General features: G+C 39.8%; 1 protein-coding gene and 1 pseudogene across 1 annotated transcript; one reads left to right on the top strand and one right to left on the bottom strand.

Annotated features, from left to right (window-relative positions):
* Positions 1 to 2,023: 2,023 nt before the first annotated feature.
* Positions 2,024 to 7,063, top strand: LOC127635499 (macrophage mannose receptor 1-like; annotated as a pseudogene).
* A 3,959-nt stretch (positions 7,064 to 11,022) lies between these two features.
* On the bottom strand, positions 11,023 to 14,745 carry LOC127636149 (G-protein coupled receptor 4-like). Its single transcript, XM_052116568.1, has 2 exons — positions 14,692 to 14,745; positions 11,023 to 12,465 (listed from the first exon to the last, which is right to left on the bottom strand). The coding sequence occupies exon 2, from the start codon at positions 12,451 to 12,453 to the stop codon at positions 11,584 to 11,586; it is 870 nt and encodes a 289-aa protein (XP_051972528.1). The 5' UTR covers positions 12,454 to 12,465; positions 14,692 to 14,745; the 3' UTR covers positions 11,023 to 11,583.
* Positions 14,746 to 24,470: the final 9,725 nt, after the last annotated feature.

Raw genomic sequence — 24,470 nt, 5'->3', positions numbered from 1 at the left:
GTAAACCAGGTTAACATTACATTATATGATCATAGGAAGCTTAACAGCAACCTCGTGTTACTTTGTTCTTCTGCGGAACACAAACAAATGTTTTTTTTATGGTGATGTTTATATCCATACAATGCAAGCCAATGGGGTCCAAAACATTTAAACTTGAAAAAGAACAAAAGCAGCATTATGGTAATTCATACGACTCCAGTGGATTTATCTATGTCCTCTAAATCTATGTGATTGGTAAAGGATGAGAAATAGAGTCAAATATAACTCTATTCACTATTAAACCACTGCAGTCCACTGGAGAGAATGGATTACCTTTAAATTCTATTTGTTCTCCATTTTCATATTGATACAAATACAGTATACCTAATATTGATGAGAGAATTTATGGGTAATATATTCCTTTAACTTCAAATATTACTCTCTCTTTATACTCTAACTGATAATATTTTACAAATACATTTCTGTTATTTCACCAAGTCCTGGGTCGGATGGGAGCTTTCTAGATAAGATATGGCTGTGGAAGTGGTAAAGAGTGATCTCCCAAGATCCTCTACCTGTCTCTATGTCCTATTAAAGTTGAGCAAATAGTCTTATTGTCTTAAATAAAACCTTAGCATAAGCATAAGGCAGTGTAAACATTTTTTTTAGGAAAGTATAAATGGCACGTAAACACAACATACAATTTATACTAACATGTCCTTTATTTACATATTTGAACATATTTATAATGAGAAAGGTCTGAAATTACAGCAGAAAATAAATATTCAAGAACTGTCTGGCAAAACCGAAGTGCAGCTAAGTAGATGTCCCATCCAAATGTCTGTGAAGGTTTTTTGGGGTCTATAGTTTTGCCCATCACTCAGGGGTCATTCAGTCGTAGACTCAATAATGCTGGAGCGTGTATCGCCATTCAGGCCACTACTTTACCAGTCTATGTCTGAAACACTCAATCCCTAGAAACAGAAAAATATTACAGCAATTAAATGAATAGTCCAGGTTCAATTCAAGTTGAGCTCAACTGACGCATTTGTGGCATAATGTTAATTACCCAAAAACTAATTTCCACTCATCCATCTTTTTCCAACAAACAAGGGGTCAAAGGCAGACATGTGAAGCTTAGAATTGTATTAGTTAGAGATTGTATCACACTAAAATCATGTTAGTATGAAGATTGTTTATGTCTTATGGCTATACTTCTGAAATGGAGCATCTTAACACTTAATGTCTGTGTTCAAAAGGCCTGGGTAGGGTGTTAAAAAACTGTTGTATTGAGACTACTGGTCCTTCAATGAAGAGATGATTTTTATGGTTTGTAATATGTTCATGACAAAAAAAATGTCATGTTTAAAAAGAATTTGTGTGTCTGAGCATGAATGGGTTCAATTAAATGAACAAATGTATTTCTAAGCATTACAAGCTCATCTTACTCTTTAATATTAATATTAAAATTATTATTAATTGTGAGAACAAAGGTCATTTAGGTTCATAATTTTGTATCAGTTCTGTGGCCAGTAATTCTTCATTTATTTTTGTGTTTTCTCTTTTCTCTGTCAAAATAAATGAGTACATTAATCTTTAGTCTGTTCATTCACATGCACAACTGTTAAATCACCTTTAAATTAGTTCTGTTCAAATGAGGACAAAAATTAGTTTAATCTACTGCATTTAAAAGCAAAAATTACCATCTATTGATACACAACATTGCCACAATGACAGACTAGCAGCATCACAATGTTACATTGTGTCGATGAATCAGGACTGTCATGACGTGACCATTATGTTGCCAAGACGAAAGTTTGTTCATCACGTTACATTATAGTTACGTAACAGTCACACAGTTTGGCTAGCTGAGTCACCCCCAAAAAGGTTTCCAGTAGTTATTGGAAGGATAAATCCTAAACAAACACATGATGGAGGGTTTTATTTCAGAATCAAAGCAAACGCTTACACATTCAACTTAAAAGAAGAATTTGAGCTTGGATTGAAAATAATGCAGAATAATGCAATATCTTTACAAAAACACATGGGTATCTGTTGTATGCATGCATATATCATTCTGAATATATATTCAGTCTCACTCGATACACAACATCGTATATGCTGCACATGTCTGAAAATATATCTGATCTTTATAAAATGGTTTTATGTGACAAGAACACTCAATTATTGCATCACTAATTTTCATCACAATCTTTTCATTTGTTTAACTGGATGAAAAACAGTTATTAATAAAAGTGTTTATGTTGCAGGCTGCATGTTGAGGACTAACACGACCCCTTAACCTTTAACCTTTAACCCTCACACAAACCCAACACACTTTACATGTTCATGAAGACATTATTTTATACATTTGTGAAGTTGTTTTTCCTATGAGGACTGTCCACACAAACGGACATTTTAGGAGGAATTTTATTTATTATTTCACATATAAGTATTTGATCCTATGGTTACTATGGTTACTATGGTTACCTGATGAATATCTGTAGGTATTTTGAATTTTGTTCCCAGTAAAAACAACACATTCACACTCTTTATCTTTCATATTCAAATCAAGTAACATTAGATTCATGCCTACAGGTCATCATCAGAACAAAGAGTCATGTGATTAGAGAGGATGAAACACAATAAAGTCACACGCACACTTGATTGAAGAACAGATCCAGAATCTCAGAAATATACACAATTAAATACATTCATCGCTCTTATTCTCTCAGGTGAGTGTGTGTTTTTCTTTTCTATGGGAATCAGTCTCATCCTGTGAATTGTGTGTTTGTCCTGATATTTTGCTCTTCTCAGCTGTTTTCAGTGAATGTGTTCCACGTCAGTATCACTTTGTGAATCAGAAGATGAGCTGGTCTGAAGCTCAGAGATACTGTAGAGAGAATTACACAGATCTGGTCACCATCAACAACAAGAACGACATTGAAGAGCTGCTGAAGAGTGTGAATGATGATCAGGTTCAGTTTGTCTGGATCGGACTGCACAAGACAAACAATAAGACGTGGAAGTGGTCTCTGGGTGACCCAGCGTTCTACACAGGAAGTGATTCACAGTATCGTAACTGGGCACAGGGACAACCAAATGAAGATGAAGACTGTAGTAATATGAATTCTGGAGGATGGAATGATTATAATTGTACTCAACCCTTGAAATTCATATCAATCAATCAATCAATTTTATTTATATATAGCACACTTAAAACAACCAAAGTTGACTAAGGTGCTTCACAGGTTAAATACAACAACATGACACTACTCACACAATAAAAGTAAATCAATATTACATTTGTAATATACAGTATACGATATGTAGTGATATTAAAATTAAAGTTACCAGGAAAATAACAGACTTAACACGAAGGAAATGCCAAAGAAAATAGATGTGTTTTTAACAATGATTTAAAACATTCGAGAGTTGGGCAGGTTCTGATATGGACTGGCAGGTTGTTCCACAGGTTAGGGGCAGCTACACTAAAGGCTCGATCACCTCTGGTTTTTAGTCTGCTTCTAGGTACATCCAGGAGGAGGAGATTGGCGGATCTCAGCGCTCTAGCTGGAGTATGAACATGAAGAAGCTCCGTTAAGTATAATGGAGCCAATCCATTTAGGCATTTAAAAGTTAAAAGTAAAATTTTTAAATCAATCCTGTAATGAACAGGGAGCCAGTGGAGGTAGCGCTACACAGGTGTGATGTGGTCCCTCTTCCTCTTTCCTGTCAGGAAGCGGGCAGCAGCATTCAGGACTAACTGCAGACGCTGAATCGATAACTTGTCTAAGCCCACATATAAGGAGTTACAATAGTCAAGGCGGGAAGTTATAAGGGCATTTATCACCCTCTCCAAATCTTTAGGAGGGAGATAATCCTTTACCTTGGATATAGTTCTCAACTGGAAAAAACACGATCTAACAGTGGCGGATATCTGTTTATCAAGCTTAAATGCACCATCCAACACAACACTATGTTACAATGGTGAGTGAATTATGTGCTTTATCTCTTAAAACAGTCAACATTGTATCATTTAATAAGAGTACATGTTGTTGATCAAACATACAATAAGTGCTTTATTTGCTTTTATTTTTGGAAAATTCTAGTAGTGAGAAATACTACAATTTAAAATATGACTTTATTATTTAATTAGTCTTTTAATAATTGTAAATGAAAATCAGTGAGACCTGTTTCTTGTGTTAAAAAGACCGCAGTAAAGGACACATCCCTGTTCATCAGTCAGTGATTTGGAGAGACGCTCAGAGTTTCTGTAGAGATCATCAGACAGATCTGGTCAGTGTGAGGAACCAGACTGAGAATCAACAAATTGAGAAGATCAGGAATGATACATTCGGTTCATATGGAACAATGTCTGGAGTCTGAATCGGTCTGTTCAGAGACTCATGGGAGTGGTCCGATCAGAGTGAATCTTCATTCAGAAACTGGAGAACAAGTGTTCCTGATAATGTTGGGGGAAATGAAAACTGTGCAGTGCTTTGGGTCAAGACAGAACGTGGACGATGGGATGACAGGAACTGTGATATAAAAACTCAGTTTGTTTGTCATGAAGGTTTGTAGATCCACTCACATTCAGAGAATGAATTTCACTGCAATAGCTTTAAACATCTGCAAGTGTAATATATTTGCATCATGGTTTTAAACCATCTCACCTCTAGATTGTGGTCTGTTGTGTGTCCAGATGAACTGGTTTTGATTAGATTGAATGTGAGTTGGAATGAAGCTGTGAGATACTGCAGAGAGAATCATGTGGATCTGGTGTCGGTTCACTCAGAGGAGATTCAGCATCAGGTGATGGAAGTGGTTAAAGACGCCTCGACTGCAGCGGTGTGGATGGGTCTACATCACTACTGTGCCATGAACATGTGGATTTGGTTGAGAGGGGAGGTTGTGTGTTATCAGAACTGGGCTGCAGGTCACGGGACAGGACAGAAATATTGCAGTGATGGACCGAGAGTTGGAGCAGTTCAGTTTGGAGGAGATCAGCGATGGATCAGTCTTCCTCAAACTCACAAACTCAACTTCATCTGCACCAACTCTCAAGGTATGAGACTATGTGTGTTTTTTGTAGTTTTTAATTTTCTATATCTTAATGTTTCTTTAGTTTTTGAAAGGGGATGGAAGTTGGCTGGAGTGGTGCACAGAGATGGGGTGGGTGGCAGCATTGGAAGAAATATCATGAGGAAGGCTAGGCAATTTAGATTCACTCTATTCAGCTATTTCGCCTTTTTGGAGGGCTGTGGAGAGAGAAGTGTGTTTAAATGTGTGTGATATATATATATATATATATATATATATATATATATATATATATATATACAGTACTGTGCAAAATTTTAGGCACTTGTAAAACTGTTGCATAGTGAGAATGTCTTCAAAAATAATGACATGAATAGTTTTCATTTATCACTTAATGTCATACAAACTCCAGTAAACACAAAAAAGCTAAATCAATATTCAGTGTGACAACCTTTGTCTTTAAAACAGCACTACATCTCCTGGGTACATCTGGAGTTTTTCTTGGTTGTTGGCAGATCGGATCTTTCAAGTTTCTTGGAGAATTTGCCACAGTTCTTCTGTCTATTTATGTGATCTCAGACTGACACAATGTTCAGTGGGGGGCTTTGTGAGGGCCATGACATCTGTTGCAGGGATCCCTGTTCTTCTATTCTAACATTTCTATTTGTAAAAGTAACGTTTGTGAGTCTAACATTTAGATTTCCTATTAACACAGTAAAGCTGAAGATATAAATAACCATCTTCAGACTAATGCTTTTGTGAAACATCTTAAGTGCCCAAGACTTATTTTTTATTTCTTCTCTTTTTTTGTGTGTATACTCAAGTGTGACCACAGGGATATTTGTTGAGGGTCAGGGTGAGGTTGGGGATTGCGAATGATAGAGGTTAAATGTTAATTCTGTGAATATGTTTTTCTTTTCTTTGTCAATTGTGTGAATCAATAAAAAATAAAAAACCCTGTAAGTTCACGTTGGACGAGGGACATCTTGAAGACAATCATGATGCTGCAAAACTCATAATAACGGAGCGCACACACGAGAAGTGTTCATTACACAGTACTGTCCTTTATTGTTCTGATTTTTATATTTTTTGGTAGAATGAGAACAGCAAATGTTTTTAAATAACATCCCTCATGTAAAATACTTGCATTTGCTCAACTGTTTTGAAAATCACAGGCCATTAAATAAAAAGACACGGTCATTCTAAAATGTGTCTTGTGAATAACCCTGCGGTGGTACCATTGTGCAGTGATGGTATAATACCATGAGACGATACCATAAACTTAACGAATAATGAATGTTATAAAGTTCTGTGAAAAAGTATTTGTCCCTTCATGATTGTATTTTTTGTGTATTTTTCATAATAAATTCTTTTAGTTCTTAAAACAAGATATAACATAAAACAAATGCAATCTGAGAAATAAATAGATAACTTTTTTGCTTCAATATATATAACACTTATATCACCCATGAGAAAAACTAACTGCCCCCTTAAGATTTGTAGCTGGATGTGCCACATTTAGCAGCAACAACTGCAACCAAACACATCCGATAACTGGAGATCAGTCTTTCACAACGCTGTGGGGGAATTTTGGCTAACTCTTCTTTACAAAAATACTTTAATTCAGCCACACTGGAGGGTTTTCGAGCATGAACTGCCACAGCATCTCAATCGGGTTCAAGTCAGGACTTTGACTAGCCACTCCAAAACTTTAATTTTGAGCCATTAAGAGGTGGACTTATTCCTATACTTTGGATCATCCCCCCCACTGAATATTATGTCTTGTTGCTTAATTCAGCTGTGCTTGAGCTTCAACTCACAGACTGATGACCGGACGTTCTCCTTTAGGATTTTCTGGTAGAGAGCAGAATTCATGTTTCCCTCAATTATTGAAAACTGCCCTGGCCCTCAAAGCATCCCCACACCATCACACTACCACCACCAGCTTGACCGTAGTAATGATGTTCTTTTAGTTGAATTCTGTGTTTGATTTACCCCAGATGTAATGGGGCCCCAGTCTTCCAAACAGTTCCACTTCTGATTCATCAGTCCACAGAACATTCTTCCAAAAGGTTTGAGGATCATCAAGGTGTGTTTTGGAAAAATTCAGATGAGCCTTAATATTGGAGTTATTTGTTACCACTTGGAGTGGTGGTGGCGTAGTGGCTAAAGCACAGGGCTGTTAATCAGAAGGTCCCCATGGCCACCACTATTGTGTCCTTGAGTAAGACACTTAACTCCAGGTTGTTCCGGGGGGATTGCCCTGTAATAATTGCACTGTAAGTCGCTTTGGATAAAAGCGTCTGCCAAATGCATAAATGTAAATGTAATATGCATCTGGGTTAGCAGTGGTTTTCACATCGCAACTCTTCAATGGATGGCATTTTTGTCTGGTGTCTTTCTGATAGTGGTGTCATGAACAGTGACCTTTATTGATGCATGAGAGGCCTGCAGTGCTTTGTATGTTGTCCTTGGCTTTTTTGTGACATCTATGTGTCGTCGCTGTGCTCTTGGAGGAATTTTGGAAGGTCGGCCACTTCTGGGAAGGTTCAGTACTGTGCCAAGTATGAAATAGCTTTGTAACTCTTCCCAGACTGATTAATTTTAATCATCTTTTTCCTCATAATTTCTGGAATTTCTTTCAACCTTGGCATAGTGTGCTACTGGGTGAGCCATTTTAGGCAACTTCATGCTGCTGAAAAAGTTCTATTTAGGTTTTGATTTGACTGAACAGGGCTGCCAGTAATCAGGTTTGGGTGTGTCTAGTCCTCAGGGATATGATCAAAATGATCTAATCATAAATGCGAAGTTACAGCCACTGTGCAATTTAATCAGTGTAACATTCGATTTTTCTGTGAAACTATAAATATGTAAAGGTTGTGTATTCTGCAGAAGCAGTGGTATGTCTCCAAATGTGTTTAATAAGGTTACTGATGTTTCCCCCTTTAGCTTGAAATCTTTGTAGACATTCATGGCAGTTGGGGTTTCCCGGTCTCATCGGGCAACACCCAAGATAACTAAAAATTTCATTACATGAAAAGCTTCTCACTCTTCAAAGTTTTGTTTAAATCTGTATTATTCATTAACTCCGATTCAAATGGGTTTTGAAGCGTGGGAAAACCACACATTTAAAAATAAACAGTTAAATTAAAGGGCACTGTAAAGGATTTAGATGGGCAAGAAGGAGGATATAAATAATATTTTAATGATAAACTAAAACAAAAGACAAAACACACACATGAAAGACATGTTCGTAAACGATCCCTCTCTCGCCGCACCACTGTCTACAATCGGCCCGCATTCTCGGTGAACAGAAGGGGTCTCCCCCGCCCCTGGCAGCGGTTCTCCTGCTCCATGCGGTCAGCAGTGAGCCCCTCCCCGCTCGCGGTCTCGTTTCAGCGGCTGGTAGGGGACTCCTCTGCCCCTGGCAGCGGCCCTGACTGCTCCACGCGGTCCTCCACTTCCAGATGGCCGCGGCTGCTCCGTTGAGGTGGACGGTAGTGGCGAGAACTCTACTACAGCGTATCCCTCCTCCTTCCCGGGTTTCGGCACCAGTGTAAATGATTTAAGGGAAAGGAGGAGGCGAGAACCGGATTGACGATATAAATAATAGTTTAATGAGAAACTTAAACAAAAGATACAAACACACACATGACGGACATGTCCGTAAACAATCTCTCATCACACCACCGTCTGCAATCGGCCCTTATCCCTCTCGGAGGCTTAATTAGCCTGATAAGGGACCGGGTGTGTATAATCTTGACCCGGCTCCACCCTCCGCCCTGCCACAGGCACCTATTATGCCCCTTTTCACAAGATGTAATTTAAATAGTTGGTGTCCCCAGAATGTGTCTGTGAAGTTTCTGCTCAAAATACCGTACAGATAATTTATTATACCATGTTGAAAATGCCCATTTTTGGGGTGGGAATAAAATTAGCTGTTTTTGTGTGTTTGTCTTTAAATGCAAATGAGCTGGTGTTCTCTGCAACATCTCCATAATAGGGTGGAGTTTTGACATCTCTGCTTTGGATAACTACAGCAGACATAAGCAAAACATTTCAAACATAGTGGAATTCAGCTAAAATAGAGATATTCAGCCCTATATGTTTGAACCGGAGTCTGACACTGATGAGGGAGCGACTCTGTCAGAAGTAACAACTTTGAGAATGAACCATGAAGTTTCCAAATGGTTATTTGATACATTTATTTATTTGTTGTAGTGGTTTTTCAGCAGTTTCGCGACGATGGATAAGCAACACACACAAATACTGTTAACACGCAGTCTGGTGTAAAATTATTTGTGCAAAAATAAAACACATTTATGTAGATTGGAGGGCGCATTCCCTTCAAAAACAAAACTAATCCACTGCGTCTTCAGCGGCTCAGATGTTGGGAGTAAATGAAGACAGCTATGTTCATTCTTACATCCAACAAAACAAATCAATCGCTTAGGAGCAGGGCTGGACTGGTAATCTGGCATACCGGGCATTTTCCCGGTGGGCCGACGCACTTTGGGGCAGATATGGGGCAGATTGGCCATCGGGAGAACCGAACGGCTGATGGGTAGGCCGCGAAACGGGCCGTATGGTGTGCGATAAGCTAAAATGAGCTGCCGCGTTATGCAGAAAAGGACAGCGAACACCCCCCACTCAACATTTGGGCCAGTTGCTATGTAAAATCCTGGGATAATTTCTCTTCACAGTCCCCACCCTACTGGGTGGATTTTTATCATTATAGGGTGGTTGTGTACACACACTGCCAACACACATTTATGTTCAAACACCATGTAAAAGTGTATTTTGCATAATAGGTCCCCTTTAAGGGACAAATTCTAAACATCATTTAGCACCCTTAAAAGGGCACTGCGGGAAAGGGACACTAATTGAAAAGATAAAAATGTTATTTTTAAATGTTATTGCAGACATAAGTCTGATTCAATTGAACGTTTTAGCAAAAATTATATTTACAACCGCACATACAACATTGCTTGTAGTTCTACCATATTGCCGGTTTTACTGTTTAAAAAATACTGTGGTAATGGACATTTTTTATAGCTTTAGCATTACAATACTACCATAGCCTGGTATACTGTGCGACCCTACTCTTCATTGTACAATATAAGAAAAGATTCAAGTGGTCTAGTCAAATCTCGGTGCGTAAACGGCAAGACTAAACCACTTCTGAATGCGTGTGATCTCCAATCCCTCTGATGCCACTCTTTTAAAAATTGTCATTTTTCTGTAATGGATATCATGAACATGGGCTCGGGAATACTCGAAGAACCTTTGCCATTTAACACCACTCGCCCCTACGTCCACAAATGTATGCTAAGGCTTTACTATACAAAGGAAAAGCCATACATCAACACTGTCCAGAAGAGCTGCCTTAACTAAAATCTTATGGAGCTTTGAGTTCCTTGAGGCATGATTTTCAATTATGCTTTTCAAAAAAATGTTAAATGAAAAATTTTGGAATTTTAAGCAATTTAATAAACTTTTCTGTAAAGCTCAGTTGAAACTATTTGTAATGTTAAAAGAACTATAGAAATGAAATGATATTGACTTGAACAATGGAATCGTGTTTTGTGCTCTGAGTCCACATTTCAAACAAGAACAGATGTCATGCTTTCCAGCCAAAGAGGAAAAGAACCATTTTTTATTGATTCACAAAGAACCAACATCAAATAATGAGTTGTTGTAGTGCTTTTTTTTTTATAGCACAGGGTGAATAAAACTTACAGATCAAACCTTTTTGTTAAGCATTTTCCATACGGTCCCAACTTTTTTGGAATTGGGGTTTTATACAGTATATTGTTACTGTATAACAATATACCCCATCTATTTACCTTAAAGTAAAAATATCTCATTCTCATTAATGTAATCCAAATGGTATACTTTTGAAAGAATATCATGTAGTTTTTGTTGTACTTTAGCCAATCTAATTCAAAACACCATAAAGAATAATAAAAAAATGTAAAACATCATGAGAACTGAGGGAAACATGCTTAATTGTCACAAAAATAATGGCAGAATGCAAAAACTCCTAAAACAGTTTTAATTTTCATAATGCAAAAAAAAAAAGAGTCTTAATTTAGGATTGAAATATGACATGTTTTGACAAGAGAGAGCGGTACACAATTACACATTGATTTGTAGATTTAAAAGGCAACATCTCAAATAAGTATAAAACAGCTGCAGACATTTGAGATTTCTTCAGAATTAACAAGATGCGAAGACGATCACTCAAGTTAACACCCGTGAACACTCAATATTTTAGGCCATTTTTAAGATTTACTCTATTCAGTTTCAAAACTAAAATCAATCTAAATTGAATTGCGGAAATTGTAACCAAATTAAATGAATAAAACTTGAATAAATCTAAGTTTGGTTAATTCATTTTTGTAAAATATCACTCACTTCTTAAAAATATAAATGTTATTTATGTTAGCCTACAAAAAACAAGATTTTCGTATAGATTCAGTAGTTCAGTTCATCTAATCAGCTACGCCATGAATAATGACATCATTTATAATTGATCACGTGTTTGTAGAATGTTCTGCATCAGCAGCACACCGGCGGTTTGGGCAGCTGTTCCCGGGACAGATACAGAACCGGCTGGATGCTGCTGCTCACATCCATGAAGCCGAAGGCGATATAGTGAATATAACAGCGAAACACATCCGGAGAGAAATAGTCCTGGAACGGAAAGAGAGCCACCGGTGGGAAATAGTTCAAGACGATGATGGCCAGAGTGATGATGACCATTTTAAAGGCCTTTTTCATCACAGGATGTCTTTCATCATGTCCTGGAGCGGACTGCCGGAGTGCCCACAGAATGGAGATATTACAGAACACCATGAAGGCAAACGTGGCCAGAATCATGCCGGTGAACACTTCCTTAAAGTTCGGGATGTTTCCGGCACACTTCGCTGCGGCATAACCCAAAGTAACCAGCCACACGACACTGGCGCAAACTGAGCGATGCCGTTTGTCTTTGAGCTCCGTGAATGTGATCGGGTGCAGGACGGCCACATACCGGTCCAGACAGATGCATGACAGGAACAGCGGCGACGAGTCTTTGACCCCGTAGAAGAAGCGCAGCACATACCAGGTGCTGTCGGTGGTCAGAAAGATGATGTTGGCGAGTTCCAGAGGAGGAATGAGGCAGAAGAACGTGTCCAGCACGGCCAGTTGCACAATGAATATGTCGGACGTGGACGAGTCGCCTTTATTCTTGTGAATGAGCCACAGAACCATGATGTTCGCCGGGATCCCGAGGAACATGTTGATGAACTGCAGCACCAGGTAGAAGAGTATGATAGCGGGCATGTGGGCACAGGTGGCATACACGGTCTCCTCCGCCAGTGAGGCATTCAGCTGCCGGTGACTGATGATGAGGAGGGAAGAATTGATGAAGCGGAATATTGACATCGTGCTGTTCTTCTACCCAGAAATACAAACAACGATTAATTGCAATATCTTCAAATGAATCACAGTCAGTAATATTTGAACATGTTTAGTCACTCCAGTTCTCAAGAAACTTCATCCTGAGATGCATTTCAACTCTATTGAAGGAGTTCTGGACTCTTCATCACTGCTGCACCTGCACTGTCTGCCTCAACATCGTATCTTTCAACGTTTCGTAAAGAAATTCATTTGCAGGCACAATTCATATTAGTCTACAAAACTAATGAATGACATTTAAGACTTTAGATAAAAGGTTTTTAAGATCACCAGACAAATGAGTCAAGCATCTTCAGTCACCTGCTATGATAAAAACATTGTAAAATGTTTAATGTGACACATGCAAACATCATAACTAAACCATAACCAAGTTTACAAAAAGGTTGTAAGGTTATCATTAAGTTAGCATTTATTCATCTTAGTTTATGTTCATTTCAACATCTTCTAATCCATTTTCAAAATCAAAAGTTGTATTTGTAAACATGAGTTAATGCACTATGAACTAACAATCAACAATTGAATCTTTAGTAATTAACATTAACAAAGAATAAAATGCTGTAAAAATATTGTTAATTGTTTGATAACTAATGCATTAACTAATGTTAACAAATACAACCTTATTGTGAAGTGTTCCTAACTAAACTCAAATCTGTGCATACACGTTTCAATAAAATATACATGCAATGACATGCAACCTGGTCTGATGCAGAATGAGCTCATGTCTATTTCCCCAGTCAAATAGAAGTTGAAAAAAATAAAAATAACCATTGGATATTTACAGTGTTATTGCTCAGGAAAAAACAAACCCAATAGTGGGGCATGTTGTCACACTATAAGCAGTGAGTTGTCACAGTGGGAACCAGCTGTTTAGTTTGAAATGTAAAATCATATCTAAAGAACAATAAGCCATACAATGCAAGTCTGTATTTCAAGTGCATTATAGGCCATTTAAAGGCTTTAAACACTAAAAAAATTCTGAAACATAAAACAATTTGTAAAACAGCCAGAATGGAAACCATTGTTTATGCTAACAGATATTATAATTAATTAATTAATTATACATAATTACAACATATAAAACTAATTTGACAACTTGTTCAGCTCTCCTCTGTACATCGACGGCTCCTCTGTGGAGATCATCAAGAGCACCAAATTCCTTGGTGTTCACCTGGTGGAGAACCTCACCTGGTCCCTCAACACCAGCTCTATCACCAAGAAAGCCCAGCAGCGTCTCTACTTTCTTCGAAGTCTGAGGAAAGCACATCTCCCAACCCCCATCCTCACTACATTCTATAGAGGGACTATTGAGAGCATCCTGAGCAGCTGCATCACTGCCTGGTTTGGGACTTGCACCGTTTCGGACCACAAAACCCTGCAGAGGATAGTGAGGACAGCTGAGAAGATCATCGGGGTCTCTCTTCCCTCCATCAAAGACATTTACAAAAAACACTGTATCCGCAAAGCAACCAGCATTGTGGACGACCCCACACACCCCTCACACAAACTCTTTATCCTCCTGCTGTCTGGCAAGAGGTACCGAAGCATTTGGGCCCTCACGGCCAGACTGTGTAACAGCTTCTTCCCCAAGCCATCAGACTCCTCAATACTCAGAGACTGGACTGACACACACACATACACACACACACACACCTGTGCTGCACTGTCTCTCACTGTGCCTATTGTCCTGTTCATTGTCAAAAATTATTATACTGTCACGTACTTGTTGCACATGTTTGCACGTGCACTTTATATAGGTATTTTAATTAGTTGTGTAGTCTCATGTGGTCCTGTGTTTGTTGTTTTATGTAGCACATGATCCTGGAGGAACGTTGTGTCGTTTCGCTGTGTACTGTACTAACTGTATATGGTTGAAACGACAATAAAAACCACTTGACTTGACTTGACTTGACAAAATACTGTTATCCTAAGAAGAAAGTTACAATCTACCTTCATTATGTCATAATTGTTTTGTATTTATGCCAGTGTAGTTTTATTGTGTTCAAAAAATCTGGTGGTATTGGAATTATCCTTTGAGGATAGAATCAGTATAAATGTCCTATTTAGTTTTGATCTTGTTGTATAAAATGTACAAAAACATGCAAAACCTCTGTAAGTGAAAACAAGCATTTATTAAATTGGACTTTTGACTCCATGACAGCCAGTCCGGGCGCCTTCAGTAAAGCTGAACACAAAAAAATCTCTTACCTGTGATGGTGTTGAATATGGTCTTGACAGGAGTAGAGGCTCATATGAAGTTTGTTGTGGGACTGACAGTTTATTTTAAAGTGAAGACACACAACACCTCCAGCATCATGATTCAACACCACCGGGAGCTTCAGGAACCAATGAAAGCAAAACATTGTTCACTAAAGGCCAATATGGAAATATGTCCGTTGAACAGCTCTCTCACAAACAACTGTTTGCATATCATTGAGTTTATGGATCATATAACATATTAACATATTTATTTGCAAAGAACTAGTTGGTGGATGGTGAGTTGAGTTCAGCTGGTGAGAGTGGTTTAGAGGATGTGTAGTGGCAAGTCCTCATCATTAACATTGATTGGCAATGATGCAATTCGCATTGACTCCTGACGGAAATTTGGCAGTAGACAACGGATGCAACCATAAATTAGTGTTCTTCTGAAACTCAGTGTGAAAAAAGTGTAATTTATTACATGAATGAGGTCTGATGGAAGAGTCGAGACGGGCATCATTTGGGTGATTTGGTTTCTTAACATAAATGAATGTTTTCTTACATTTTGTCCATCTTCGTGTGGTAGAAGCATTTTCAGTCACATCTTGAGCACTTTGTTCATGTGTACATTCACTTATTCAAGGTAAACTCACCTGCCAATTTTAGCCACTCTTGATTACCTACTCATTTAAGAGTTATTATAAACATGAATTACCTTTGCTAAATCCCCAGGAACACCGGGCTATTAAAGTAACAAGCCTATAACTGCTGTCTTATCAATTCTAGCTTCACCATACACTCAAACTGTGAGGTTTCTCTGTTTTTCTCATGGACCTGTAGCACAATGCCCTGACAGTGACTTCACCTGTGCCCTGATCTTTATTAGAAACTGAGAGGAGAGCAAGTTAATATAATTGATATTACAATTATCACAAAAATTAACAAACAGTCTGCTTTAAAACTAAGAAAAAACAAGCTTCTATACTAACGTTACATTAAAAATGAACACGTGGCGAACTAGCTTAGCCGCTATCTGCCGGCACACCACATTAGATTCAAATACTTACCCTTGTAGTTGTGCAGATAACTCAATATGTAGAGTTTAAAGCCCTTGTCCCTCTTGCTGGTCGGAGCAGGGGACCAGGCATCAACAATGCGATGAACATCGCTGACGCGTATTTTCGGAAGATCCTGGAGACATCGAATAAAAACAGACATTTTGGGCCACGCGCAAGTAAACCAGAAACAGATATGACGACTTCTGGTGACAGCGGAACTTCACAGTTCACAGTCTTTGTAATGTGTTTTAGCAATACATTTTTAAAGGGCACCTATTATGGCATTTAAAATGTTCCTAATATTGTTTTGGGAGTCCCCAACAACAGTTTTACATGCATGCAATGACAAAAAATACTTTTGTTGTCTTATAATATGCATTTATGTTTACCTGACTTGCTCACCGACTCCCAAATGATTCTTTCAACGACTCATTTTTCCAAACCCCTCCTTTGCGTGACGCTAATCTGCGGTGATTGATCAGATGACCCAGTCAGTTGTGATTGGTATACTCTGTGCAGAGATTGTCGGAAGCGGAGCGCCCATCACCGCTTTGTAGTAAAAAATCAAAATCAGAGAAGGAATTTGAGTTGATTTATGTTAGCGATCATAGCCCAAAGTTCGGTGGTAAACACCCAATCAGTTATTGTTTGCGTTAGCCCAACACATAAACATATTGATAAAGCACTGCATTACTACAAGTTATTGCTCTATTCTTTATGACAACTCCAATAACATCGACAAACATTTCACATATTTAAAAAAAAATGACATTGGAGACCTAGAAGCTGCGCTGAGTGTAACTTACACAACACACACAAATACTTATTAAGCATGCTAAAAAACACATAAAAGCAACAATTATTAATAATACTTACAGGTTGTGATTCGGAGGAGGAAGCTGATCCAAATAAACTTGGTACTGAACCTTCCTTCAGTATCAACCGCTCATGAATCCACACTTGAAAGCATTCATGTTCATAAAGCAATCGTCATTAAAATGACGCTGAACACAGCACAAGGTTCGGGCTATACTTGTGTGGTATAGTTGTAAATATAAACTCTAGCCACTGATTCTTCACATGCTCGTCCCTGGGCCGTGAAAAAAGGTCAGCTTTTGATATGCACTTCAGAACACAGCGTCTTGTTGTTGACATGATGTTTTCAAGTTTTCCCTGGTGTCTCGCGCGTGCAATGAGTGGAGCGGCCAATTTGATAATTTTTCGTCTTGACGTCACAACGAAAAGGAAAATGACTCATTGGAAAAACGATTCATTAAATTGACTCAGAGTCGACTCCTACTTTTGAGAGACAATAACTTTTTTTACGGTGAACTTTCATATATAAAACTTTGCAGGATGTTTTTGTTCACTTAAATCTATGTTACACACTACATGAAATGTAATTTTCAAAATTCCATAATAGGTGCCCTTTAAAGTTAGTTGAAACAAGATTAAACATCCGTCATGTTAAACTACGAGGTAAACAGGAAAACATTGTTCCATTCACAACGGTAATCACAAATCAGCACCTTTATAGAAATATACTGAAGTAACATTAACTGTAGTAGTAACTATGCTATTTTATCAGAAATAGTGTATATATTTGTAATAAATGTTAATATTATTAGCCTATAAAAATATAAAATATTGTATATTAGGGCAATAAAAATCACTTTAATGGAGGTTGTTTTTATTATTTCTGTGTTTAGGATGTTGCTTTTCATTACAAATTCTATAGATTATTATTATATATATATATATATATATATATATATATATATATATATATATATATATATATATATATATATATATATAATCTATAGAATTTATTTGTAAAAAAATTTATATATATATATATATATACATATATATATATAATTTTTTTTACAAATAAATTACATACAATAAATACATATAACCATGGATCGTTTATTTTTTTATTTGACCTGTGATTAACCTGATCTTACTATTACCATATTAAACTCTCTGGATACTATGCACGAACAAAGGTAAATTGTTATAAAGACAACTGCAGAATTTACAGAATTTAACAAAAAAAAAAGCTTTTAAATGAAGTTATGACTTTTTATCCTTTGTAAACATGTTTAGTTCTAATGAACTTTAATTAAAACGGTGAATTAAAGGTAGGTAACTCTTTGTTCATGTCATCTTGAACTGACGGTGACATCTAGTGGTGTGGATGCAAAATGGTGGCAGGGTGGGCTAAAGTACATAACTGTTAATCAGAAGATTGCTGGTTCGATCCCCACAGCCACCACCATTGTGTCCTTGCGCAAGGCACTTAACTCCAGGTTGCTCCGGGGGGATTGTCCCTGTAATAAGGGCTCTGTAAGTCACTTTGGATAAAAGCGTCTGTCAAATGCATAAATGTAAAATCATTCAAAATCAGCAGTTTTCAGTTACAGATGCCATTGCAGAAATTCACTATTCACAATCAACCATGATTCATTTAATCCAGGAGTGAAAGTGTCTAATAACAAGATGGTTACTGAGATTAAGCGAGTATTAATCAGATGTCCTTGTGATTCTAAAATGGCAGCCCCCATGAGGGCACCCCTGCCCCATGTAGAATAAAACAACTTTTATAAGGTCACTGATATGAGTACAGTCTCATGTGAGTGCTCGTGATTTTATACATTTATTTCAAAATTATAATACATTTTTTCAGGAGTAAAACTTTTTTAAATGGGATTAAATTACTGAGTGCAGCTTTAAATAATTAAGAGTCTGGCAAAATGAAAACAATTGATTGTTTTGGATTAAATTAATATGTAACAAATTTAATGTAGTCCTAGATACATTTGTAGTTAATTCACTTTTGCTGTTTTTCTGTAGTTAATAATAGTAAAGTATGCTGCCCAACTCAAAATCAATGCTCAGGGCGGCCTTCAGCTCATCTGTATTGTTGGGTCTGGTGTCTCTCATTTTCCTCTTGACAATACCACAGATTCTCTATGGGGTTCAGGTCAGCCGAGTTGGCTTGCCAATCAAGCACAGTAATATCATGGTCAGCAAACCAGTTACTTGTCGTTCTGGCACCGTGGGCAGGTGCCAAGTAGGGAAAACTTTCTTTTCTAGGACAATATGGCTGATACTGTAGTGGGCTAAAGCACATATCTGTTAATCAGAAGATCGCTGGTTCTATCCACACTGCCACCACCATTGTGTCCTTGAGCAAGGCACTTAACTCCAGGTTGCTCCAGGGCAATTGTCCCTGTAATAAGTGCACTGTAAGTCGCTTTGGATAAAAGCGTCTGCCAAATGCATAAATGTAATGTAATTGTAAATGTTTTCTCTGTTAGGAGTTAGAATTGGTTAGGCAGTGCACAGAAAATGTTTTCATCTTTCCTCTCTTAATAGCATGAGCAATAAGCAGAGCAAACGGTGTGTGTCTCTGTGTTTACGCCTCATGGCTGAAACGGACACACACCAATTTTGTTTTGTATGTTTGGGGGAAGAGCACGCTGCTCTTGCGTTGGGGCGCAGCTGGTGCAAGCATTGTGAACTGTTCTCAGTCAAAAGGCTTTGCACTCGTCTCGCTTACTTCCGAGAGTCAGCACCCACTCTTCCATCGTGGGGCTCTCGTATGGATCTGGCTAAGGAGTGAGAGACGGGTCCGTCCCTATCGCTTGCTCTCTCCCCAGATCCAGCCGGTCCCTCTCGTGATCTCGAAGCGAGCTCCGGCACTTCGTCGGTTCATGAAGGGGACGCGGAATCTTTTGGGTCTGCGGACCTCGAGTTACCCACCTACGAACGTTTCTCGCACGAAAATAAAGTGGCTGAAGAACTTCTCGAAGTGGTTACTCGTGCGGTAGCCAGGCTACATTTAGACTGGCCACGCGAACAAGAGACCCCCAAACGCTCAAAGCTTGAGGATAGATTTCTCTCTGTTGGCCAGGGGAAGGGAACATTAAATCAGTCCCTTCCCTGCTTTGATGACATCCATGACGATCGTTCTCGTTCATGGAGGAAACCCTGTACTTCCCGCGTCTTTGTGCACTCGACGTCGACATATTCGACTATCATGGGTGCCGAGGCATGGGGGTTTCGTTCGCCATCCTCCATGTTTCAACGCCGTGGTTCCCACTACCATGAAACTGGGGCAAGCATCTCTACTGTGGAAAGAACTGCAAATCTCTTGGTTAAAGGGGCCATAGAACATGTTCCGCTTCCATAGAGTCATGTTACTGCTTCCGACTTTAGACCTTCTAGGCTTGAATTGCTCAGAGGGCGTTCAAGTTTAATATGCTAACCGTCAAGACGGTCGTGTCTCAAATCCAACATCATGATTGGTTGGTCACGATCGATCTCATGGATGCATACTTTCATATAGAAAGTCTGCCACAACACAGGAAGTTCCTGGATTTCGCTTTCGGGGGCGAAGCTTTCCAATATCGGGTTCTTCCATTCGGCCTAGCCTTATCACCCCGCACATTCACGAAATGCATGGATGCAGCACTGGCTCCTCTGTGACTCTGGGGTATCTGCATTCTGAATAACATAGACGACTGGCTGATACTAGCACAGTCAAAAGAACTGGCTATTCAGCACAGAGATATTGTCCTAGCTCATTCTCTCTCATGCTCAGAGAACTATGTATCTGGGATCATATGGAATTCGATCATGATGTGGGCACAATTGTCTCCCGCTCGTGTTGAGTCCATTCAGTACACCCTGAGCAAAGTCAGGCTAGGCCAAGGTTGTAATGTTCATCAGTTTCAATGAATACTAGGTCTCATGGCATTTGCATCCTCGGTGATCCCTTTGGGCCTTTTGCACATGAGACCATTTCAGTTGTGGCTCCAAGCCAAGGGATTTCATCCAAGGGCCAATCCCCTGTGCCAAATAATGGTTACGCGGTACACCTTGGGTCCCACTCTAGGGGCATCTTGCCATCGCAAATTGCTAATGACAGACACCTCCCTGACGGGCTGGGTAACGGTCTTAAGTGGTCGTCCATCTCAAGGGGAATGGGAGGGTTGTCAGCTTGATTGGCACATCAACTGCCTCGAGTTGATGGCTGTATTTCTGGCCCTGAAGTACTTTCTCCAGTATCTGAGAGGCTGCCATGTCTTGGTGCAGGTGGACAACACAGCAGTAGTCTCTTACATAAACCATTTAGGAGGTCTACGGTCACGCCAGCTGAACAGACTGGCATTGCAGATTCTCCTTTGGGCCCAGGGCAAGCTCCTGTCAATCAGAGCAGTTTACATCCCTTGATGACTGAACGTGAGAGCAGACTTGCTGTCCAGACAGAAAATACTGACGGGGGAGTGGAAACTCCACCCCGAAGTAGTAGAACAAATCTGGCTGAAATTTTACAGAGCGGAAGTGGACCTCTTCGCCTCTCAACAGACAGCACAATGTCCACCTCTACTTCTCTCTGATTCAACCAGCCCCACTGAGTTTGGACACGATGGCGCATATGTGGCCCAGAATGCGCCTGTATGGCTTTCCTCCGGATTCTCTGCTCCCAGGAGTCCTGGCCAGAGTTCGCCAGCAAGGGTCCTGCCTCTTATTGATAGCGTGCCGTGCTGGCTGAAAAGGGTGTGGTTCACGGAGATAGTGTTTCTCCTCGAAGGCTCGCCTTGGGTGATTTCGAACAGGAGGGACGATACTTCATCCCCAGCCCGACCTGTGGAACCTTCATGTTTGGCCCCTGAAGGGTACCAACTGAGGGACAATGGGCTTTCACCTGGAGTCATCGAGACCATTCTGATTGCTAGGGCTACCTCAACTATAAGAAGTTATACCAATAAATGAGGTGTCTTTGAAAGATAGTTTATTGCACATAATGCAGATCCAATGCCAGATTGCTTCAGTGCTGGACCTTCTGCAGGAAAAACATTCAGCAGGCACATGCCCCGCCAATCTTAGGGTTTATGTGTCCGCCCTATCGGCTTGCCACACCTTGACTGATGGGATGCCATTGGGGAGACATCCCCTACTCGCTCGCTTCATTTGTGGAACCATGCGATTGAGACCTCCTGCTTGGACCAGGACCCCATCATGGGACTTAGCAATAGTCCTTGAGGGTCTGGTCGAGACCACCTTTGAAACTCTAGAGTCAGCGTCTGACAGACTTCTGACTCTCAAGATGGTTTTTCTTGGCAATTACTCTCTAAAGAATTGGGGATCTGCAGGCTCTGTCTGTTTTGCCAGCCTGCTTAGATTTTGCCCAATGGCCAAAGAAATATTGCACCCTCATCCTGACTACCTGCCTAAGGTTCCTTCTCGACCGTACATCCGGTCACTTTGAAAGTCTTCTGCTTTACAACGCCGGAGCAGGCAATACTTCACAAACTGTATCCAGTACGTGTCATTTAGACTCATGTCCACCACACTAGCCAGTGCCGTTAGTCAGGGCAACTATCCATTTGCCATGGGGGCCGAAACAAGGCCACCAAGCAGACAATGTCACTTTTCGTGAAGGATGCTATTGCCCTGGCCTATGAAGCGTGCGGTCAATCTTCCCCAGTAGGCATCAGGGCTCACTCTACCAGAGGGGTCGCCTCCTCTAAACCCTTGGCTAGAGGGGTCCCTCTGCAACATGTTTGTAATGTGGCAAGCTGTGGCGATACGGAAATATGCGATGCTGTAGAACTACTCCTTCGAAGGGATAGAGGTAGAAGGGATTGGGGTGGCTGTGGCTCAGGTGGTAGAGCGGGTCGGCTGCTAATCGCAGGGTTGGTGGTTCGATTCCCGGCCCACACAACTCCACATGCCGAAGTGTCCTTGGGCAAGACACTGAACCCCAAGTTGCTCCCAATGGTAGGCTAGCGCCTTGCATGGCAGCTCTGCCTCCATTGGTGTATGAATGTGTGTGTGAATGGGTGATTGGGACACAGTGTAAAGCGCTTTGGTAACCTGAGGTTAGAAAAAAGCGCTATATAAGTGCAGACCATTTAGAGGTACACAATTTGTGTCATCACTGTTTAGAGAATTGTGTCAAAAGTGGAATATCAAGCCTAAACTGACAACATCATACCATCCTCAAACAAATATGACTGAGAGGGTTAATCGATACGCTCAAGTGCATGATTTCTGCTTATGTGGACAACAATCACCGAAAATGGGACTTTGTTTCGCTATTAATTCAGCTGTCCAGAAAACTATAGGGATGTCCCCTGCAGAGCTTCATATGGGGAGGAAACTGCAAAGTCCCATGGACAAATTGTTACATGGCATGGAATCTAACTCCAGACTGCACATCTTACAGTATTGTTTACCATTTAACTGAGCTCCAGACCAAAGCCATGGAATGCTGTAAAAAAGCTCAAAAGAGACAGTTGCGGAATTATAATAAACACAGACGAGATGTCACATACAAAGAAAAGGATCGTTTGTGGATGAGAACCTTTCCCCAGTCTAGTGCACAACACCACTTTACTGCAAAACTGGCTCAAAAATGGAAAGGCCCTTACCGTGTTGTAAAATAATTGGGTCCATTGAATTATCGAGTAGCGTTAGAGTCCACTGGTGAGGATGTTCGCACAGTGCATGTGTACAACCTGAAACCGTGCTTTCCCACTGCCGCAGAGCTAGAATGCCAGGAGAGAAAAAAGCTCCACCAAATATTCAATGAATCTTCTGATGAAGAGGAGTTCATTGGATTTTAATTTTAATTCACTCTTTTACAACCGTGGGTTGTCTTCTCCAGGGGGGGAGAGTGTGGCGATACGGAAAAAAAATCCATACTGTCTCTTTCACTTTTCAAAATGGGCGGAAACCATAAAAGAGAGAGAGAGAAGCGGAAGTGAAAAAATAAAATAATAAATAAACTTAAAACTCATAGGTTAACTAAGAGGATAACATGCTACCTGAAGGCCGGGCGCTGCCAGTTGTTTCTGGATTATTCTGTGTGTGCTGACACCAAGTGACGGAGAAATTGAGCTCTGCACCTTTCACCTGCCTGGTGCAACATAACTCCAGCCTGTCTCACCTGCCACAGGTATTAGCATTGTCCATCATCTTTTAACCCCGCGCTAAGACTCAAAGCTTTTTTCCAGGCTCTGAATATTTAGTGGTGAGTCCGCTACGTAGCCTGCTGCCTGCAGTCAACACACACACACATACGCTCACTACGCACGTATGCATGCACTGATGCACTGTGACAAATTGTAAAGTCAGAACTGAATTTGAGCCACAATCTGCTTGTTTCTGTTTCTGTATTCATTTGTTTTGTCATTGTGAGAAAAAAGAGAGAAAAAAACATGCTGTTTGAAAAGTGAACATTGAGTTACTGTTTTTTTTTTCTTCTATATTTTCTTAAATAACATGCTTTATCTGTAGTTTTTTTTTGTTTGTTTGTTCCCTTAAAACCTTCAACATATGAGTGTACGTGAAATCCATATTCTATGCGCTATTGTGGGTATTGGACAGCATTCATTTTGTGTATCGGTGGATTATATTATATATATATATATGTACTGATTTATTCTTTGACAAGTAAAAACTTGTCTGGCGCCCGAACACTTTGACTCAAGGCAGTTATTCATTTTTTTCTTTTTTTTTGGGAATTTATTTGGGACCGCCACCATTACAAGGCTGATCCTCTCCGCATACATTCTACAGTTTGGATGTTCATGTCACTCTTACGTCCTTGAGTCAACATCACAAGCTCATGTCTGAGACCTCTCGCATTCTTGTGAGCACAACTATACAACCGTGAGGGGTCCAGACATCCGCTGTGCAGTAGCGTGGGTA

This window comes from Xyrauchen texanus, chromosome 43 (assembly GCF_025860055.1).
Source record: "Xyrauchen texanus isolate HMW12.3.18 chromosome 43, RBS_HiC_50CHRs, whole genome shotgun sequence".
In the NCBI taxonomy this organism is placed as follows: Eukaryota; Metazoa; Chordata; class Actinopteri; order Cypriniformes; family Catostomidae; genus Xyrauchen; species Xyrauchen texanus.
This window is presented reverse-complemented; position numbering and strand designations above follow the sequence as displayed.